Here is a 6,648-nt window from a genome sequence, read left to right on the forward strand (position 1 = left end):
TGATTATGGTCCTTTTCAGATTTTGTTGTTTTTAAGCTCTAATAAATGTATTTATTCCCAAAAAAAAAAAAAAAAAAATCTCAGGTCTCATGTGCCAACCATCTTGACCAAACCTAAAGTTTGGTTTGTTTCAATTACAAGCCTTACATGCACCCAAAAGTCGTACCTAAAATGTTACAATGAGTTGCCAGATTCAGCTCACTTAAACCCAAGACAATGTGATTCTTAAAAAGAAAATAATAATAATAATAATAATAATAAGTAAAAGGAACAAATGAAACCGTCTATGCATTAGTTTTGGCCTCAATCTAAACTCGACCCGCTCAGGTCGGGTGGAAGAAGAAGGGACCCGCAACCGACTGCAGACCACCACGGGTCAAGTCAAATCGGGCTCAAGAGAGTGATCGATTGGTTTGGTCGGGTCCAATGAGGAGCGATGGTGGTTGAATTTGAGTAGATCTTAGCTAGATTTGAGCTAGCGAAACTAAGTGAAGGAAGGCCAAACGCAGTCAGATCGAAGCTGAAGAGCACCAAATTGTCACCAGATTTAGGTAATTTAGCCTGATTTAGCGTTTGTTGATCAGGTTAGGTGGCTCGAGTTTTAGAGAACGAAACCCACCGAAGTCGGTTTGGGTTGTGACCCATCATTGACCGCCGGAGGTGTCAAATTCAACTATGACGGGTCGGTTTTGATCAAGTCTCTAGGTTGCTTGGACAGCCCTAGTTGCCACATTCATTTAGGTCATTTTACAACTTGTACAATCCTAACTATAAGAGCAATGCTACATACACTCCAAAAAAAATTGATAACATTTTTTACCCTTATTGATGTGACAAGCTTGTATTAGTTCTCATCTAAGCTCATTACATACATCATTTTTTTACCTACCACTAACAATCTGCCACATAAGCGGGTGTTAAATTTTTTGTGTCAGTAAACTTTCTCAAACTATAATTGCATCTATGAGTTGTCAATATTCAACTGGATGATCCACTCACGTGGCTGACTCGCCGTGTGGGTTAAAATTGAGTGAAGACTTTGCTACCGAATTTGAAGTACATTACTTTCACGCAGTTAGAAAGTTTTGGTTTTGGCATTTTGCTCATACCCACCACTCCGCCAGTTGATGATGCAGTAGCATGTGACAACCCCCAAAGCCACCATGCAGTAACAACAACTAAAATGGAACATCAATGTCATCTTTCTGAGAACTCACGTGGCAACCCCCAAGCCTAGCAGGATGATAAAAACTCACAACATATCTCTCTCTCTCGATCTGCTATAAATAACAGTTTGGATCTTGGCAAGATTCAAAGAGCTTTCTCGTAGTTAATACAAACTGTTGTGCGGTGCCTTTTTTATTTAGAAAAGATGGTAGTGAAAGTGTATGGTACAGTTGAGTCAGCGTGTACACAGAGAGTGATAGCTTGCCTTTTGGAGATGGGGGTGGACTTTGAACTTGTACATATTGCTCTTGATGCCGGAGAACATAAGCGACCTGAGTTCCTCGTCCGTCAGGTAATAATAATAATAATTAAGATTGCTGATTAGAATTTCTGGCTCCCAATACTTCCACTAAAGTGTGCATATATATATATATATATGTGTGTGTGTGTGTGTGTGTTGGAAACCCATTTGTTTATATTACAATGTTGATAAAAGTACAATCATAAAATATGAGGTTGTTAAAAATTATAGACCGGAAGACTTCTGTCTTGCCAAACATATATTAGACGCTGCTTGTATTTGTCCGTGAAAGAAATAATATGCATAATAAATTCTTATATGTATATGTATATGCATGAACTTTGTTTTGTCAACTAAAAGAAAAAGAAAAGGCATGTAGCCTATGTAAAGAAAAGATTAAATTAAGTTCCTTCACAATTTCACAACAGATATGTAGTTGTTTGTGAATAATTTATTTAGTTTTTTAATTGAAAGTATGTTAAAATATACTTATATTTAGAAAATATGAATAAAAAAAATGTGAGATTTTAAAAAACTGTATATAAAACTAAAAGCTAAAAGTTGAGTTAATAAACTTGGTTAGCTTGTTTTTCATTATTTATTTGTGTATAATACTTTAAAGTTTTTCTTTTTTTAAATACAACTTATATAGAACTTCACTTATTAAAATGAGTTTTTATCTTTAAAAATAAACTCCCCAAAATAAGCCATCATGACCGACACAAAAAATAAGTAATGGTTAGAGCTTAAATAATGGACCCCATAATAGATTATGGGTAGAGCTTAAATTTTGTTTCTTAAGGTTTATTAATGGTTTTTGATATTAATTATAAAAATTTTAAATAAAAAAAAAGTTTATTGATTGGAGATGTTCTAATTCTTTGGCACAGCCTTTTGGACAAGTTCCGGTCATAGAGGATGGCGACTTCAGACTTTACGGTGAGAACCCGGATCATCACTTTCACAAATATAGATGCATACATGGTCCCTTAACCTTTCTTGGGAACAATATTTCATTATTCTAAAGAGAAAATAATATTCCGAGCTTATAATAAATGTGTACCAACATATTCTCATGTAACAATAAATTTTACTGTTCATGTGAGAGGAAAATATGTATTTATGATATTGCAAAAGTATTATTTTATATTTATATATATATTAAAAAAAAAAAGTATTTCCTAGAGGAGACAGACCACACATTGACAGACATATGGCTACTATTAGACATTAATTATAAATTACATTGTTTCTTTAAAACTTTATCTCATTTTCTTGTGTGTGTTAAAAATACTTAGTATTCTCAAAAAAATTATCATCTACATTGAATGTAATCTAATTAAGTTCACTACCAATTTTTATTCCTCAAAATCTCTTCATTCATAATAAGAGATATGAAAAATGTGAAAAATACCAGGAATTTTGCATGTAGTCTTACAAATTGATGATTGTGATTAATGGAGTGAAACACACAATAAATAAATTTTTGATTTTTGATTTTATTTTTTGTGACTAGCAACACGTCAATTTATAAAGACTCTTAAGTCGTAATAACATACTTATTTAGAGAAAACTATATATGAATGTTGCCTCTTTTTAATTTTCCCTTTTTTGGGTTCAAAAAAAAAAATCCCCTTTTTTATTCTCTTAAAGGTGTTGTCATCATCTGCTAGATGAATAAATCTTTTTTCTGTATAAGAATATAAAGGGAAAAAAATAGTAATGTGAAAGTTCTTCCAAAATGATTCTTAAATTTTCCTCTTCTCTTTTTTAATCTTTTTTTTTTTTTTAAGTAAAGATTTAATTCCTTAAACCTTAAAGTCCAAACTTTCCCCATTTTATTCGTTCAATCCAACTTTTGCCCTAGTTTTAATTTCAAGTTTAAAAGTAACAATATATAAAAGTCCTTTCTTGAGACCCATAAAGGAGACAGCGAAAACCACTACAAAGGACGGCAAAATGCCCACAAACAGGACAGAGAGAGGCTCACACTGAAGCACAGCTCACAACAAAACCTAGGAGGTTCCAAAAATTAGCCATACCGCTATATGATTGATCAATTTACAAAAACATATAAATGGTTTAGTTTTGTTTATCTAGCTATAAACTAATATATATATATATATAAACTAAAAACATCTTTTGGTTGACCTCCTAATATATTGCCACATAAACTTTTAAGCCTTCAGAATTTTATAATTCATTATTTTAATTTTGTTAATTAAGTTTAAATTCTATTTTATATTTAAATGTTTGGTTAAAATCATATTATATCATTTTTTTTTTAAAATGGTACAATAGATTGTTCCATATACACTTTCTCAAAAAATAGGATTGTTCCATATACAAATACAGTCATAATAAATACCTATTAATAACAATCATAATTATCAAATTTCATGTTTAGACAAAAAAATTTATATTTTAATAAACTTTCTTGTGCATTGCACTGACTAGTTATCTAACAAATTTACAAGTGAATCTAATATCTTTACACCTATGTCATGTTAATCTGGCAATTGAGTACCATTTTAAATATTTTTAACTGCCTTTTTTTTATTCCCTTGACTTTTGTTTTTGTTTAACATGGTAACAGTCATACTATAATCCAATCATAATCATGTTTTTAAAGGATTTTGGTCCTTCTGGAGGGAGGAAAATGGATAAAATAAAAAAAGCCTAGGGTAGTTAAGAGATATTCTTTCCCTTATCAGAAAGTCTTGCAGGAAAGAATGAAATGGCTATAAATAAATGCTCATTAAAATTATGAGATTAAATTTTGTAAGGATGTAGTGTTAAACCCATATCTTATCCTTTCAATCCCAACATGTCACATTATCTTATGAAATATTTAAAAATAAGCACAATTACACTCAATCAATTCTAATATCCATATATAAATCTAACCAAATTGGAAGTTTATTGAGATGTTATTAGATATGGTAGGATATATTGAATATTAAGCGAAATGCTGATGTGACAATCTCTTATTGGATAGTATAAAACATGAGTTTTACACCTCATCCTTACCAAATTCGAACTCTAAAATTATATATTTATTTCCTTTGCATTATCTTCTTATGTATATATTTATTACTTGATTCATAATTTAGATGAAAGAATTATTGATTTTTGATTGTCTTGACATTTTATAAAGATGGAAGATATAAGAAAATAATAAAATGGCTGAAGATAAAAAATATATTCAATAAAAAGTTATTAAGTTAATATTATATAATATTAAGATTCTAAAAAAAAAAGTATAATAATATTAGATTATATAGCCCTAAATAGTACAACTTTAGCTCAGGCAGTGATGGAGAGTTGGAGAGGTGGAGTCCACGCAACACAAAGCTTATCTGATGAGAACCAATACCCTAATACAATTCGGATCTTATTGAAAGTCTCTAGCTAAGATTTTGGATCACTTGATTGAAAATTCTTAAGTACTTTTGAAATATGGAAAAATTGTGCTATCTCATTTCATATCTATGGTGGACTCCACCATAAATTTAATGAGTAGACCCTATCATAAATGTGAAAAGAAGAAGCACAATTTTTCATACTCGAGAAGTATCTAAAAATTACTCCATGTGAATTGTGATGCAACCCAAGCCCAACCTCCGAAGTCCGAATTGATTGAGCACTTAAAAATGGACATCTTTCCCTTTTTAGCCAAATCAATAGAGGATTTTTCTTTTAATTTAATAATTTTATGATATACAATGTAACTTATCTTCAAACATAAATAAATTTATGGATCTATTTAATTACGTAACACATCATGTGTCACATCCATCTCTAATTACAATATTGTTTGTAGTTATAAATATACAAAATAGATTAGTTGGAAAAGAAAATTGGATGGGAAAATGAAAATCTAGTTTTCTTTTCTTACCCGAGTGGCTCTAAGAAATTTTTTTTGGTCACAATTTTGATATAACAGATTGTGAGTAGTTGATTATCATTTTCATACAGACTTGCTTTTTTTTTTTTTTCATTATTCACAATTTGCTTCGTCACAAGTGTGAAAAATCTTGTTTTTTTTCTTCTCTTGCATATGGTTACTCTTTTTTTCATTTTTATTTTAGAGTCAAGGGCAATTATAAGGTACTACGTGGCAAAGTACGCGGACCGTGTTCCCAGCCTAATGGGAAATAATTTGGAAGAGAGAGCTATGGTGGATCAGTGGCTGGAAGTGGAAGCACACAACTTCAATGACCTGATTTTCACACTTGTGTTTCAGCTTGTGATCCTTCCACGGATGGGAAAGCCTGGGGACTTGGCCTTGGCTCATAGCTGTGAACAAAAGCTAGAGAAGGTGTTGGATGTGTATGAGCAAAGGTTATCAAAATGCAACTACCTTGCTGGAGACTCTTTCACTTTGGCTGATCTTAGCCATCTTCCTGGCATTAGATATCTTATGAATGAAGCTAATATGGGGCACTTAATCACAGAGAAAAAGAATGTCAATGCATGGTGGCAGGACATCTCAAACAGACCTTCTTGGAAGAAGTTAATGAACCTTGCTGGTTACTAGTTACCTCTTGAACCTTGCCCAAGATATAATGTTGGTCCCAGAATTGTTTCATGTGTGGTGCAAAACATAAAATAAAGGACAATTTTTTTTTTTCACTCTAAACTGTCACCCGGATTACGCTTGAGCCTCTGAACCTATTGAAACAAACGATCGACTCCCCAATTCAGAAGATTCAGTATAATTGGATTGATAGTTTATAATAGATAAGTGTAATTTGTCCTAAAATAAGAAAGTGTGCAAGTTTGATTTCAAAAGGGATCTGTCATATGTTTACTGTAATCCGATGGTGCTACTTAACTATTATTAGCAATAGCATAATTTAGTTTGTTTGGATTTTATTTTTAATAAGTTCAACCAAAGTACTTCAGTACTTTCTATCACATTGGTCAAAAATTGTTCATGTGCGGTGCAAAAAAATAAAATAAAAATGGTGTGCAGATATAATTTCAGAAAGGCATCTCTTTCATTCCCTCTCCTCCCCTCTCATTTTCCTTTTTTTTTTTTTTTTCCCCTTCCCTCTTACACCTTGCCAAACATAGAGTTAGTTTTTACTTTTTTACCACCATTCCTTGATATATGGCTGCAGCATAAGTGGCATTTCTTGTGTACGTTTTAGCCCTTTTGTAGGATTTAAGGAATT

The 6,648-nt window shown here is 31.6% G+C and overlaps 1 protein-coding gene across 1 annotated transcript; it reads left to right on the forward strand.

The window, feature by feature from the left end:
- The first annotated feature begins 1,306 nt into the window (after nt 1-1,306).
- On the forward strand, nt 1,307-6,401 carry LOC115978147 (glutathione S-transferase F11-like). Its single transcript, XM_031100171.1, has 3 exons — nt 1,307-1,519; nt 2,359-2,407; nt 5,560-6,401. The coding sequence occupies exons 1-3, from the start codon at nt 1,373-1,375 to the stop codon at nt 6,006-6,008; spliced, it is 645 nt and encodes a 214-aa protein (XP_030956031.1). The 5' UTR covers nt 1,307-1,372; the 3' UTR covers nt 6,009-6,401.
- The last annotated feature ends 247 nt before the right edge of the window (nt 6,402-6,648 follow it).

Source organism: Quercus lobata, chromosome 2 (assembly GCF_001633185.2).
Source record: "Quercus lobata isolate SW786 chromosome 2, ValleyOak3.0 Primary Assembly, whole genome shotgun sequence".
NCBI lineage: Eukaryota > Viridiplantae > Streptophyta > Magnoliopsida > Fagales > Fagaceae > Quercus > Quercus lobata.

Coding starts and splice junctions, on each gene's coding strand:
- LOC115978147 (XM_031100171.1), top strand. CDS start 1,373: ATGGTAGTGAAAGTGTATGGTACAGTTGAGTCAGCGTGTACACAGAGA. Junction 1,520..2,358: donor CTGAGTTCCTCGTCCGTCAG/GTAATAATAATA, acceptor TCTTTGGCACAG/CCTTTTGGACAAGTTCCGGT. Junction 2,408..5,559: donor TGGCGACTTCAGACTTTACG/GTGAGAACCCGG, acceptor TTTTTATTTTAG/AGTCAAGGGCAATTATAAGG.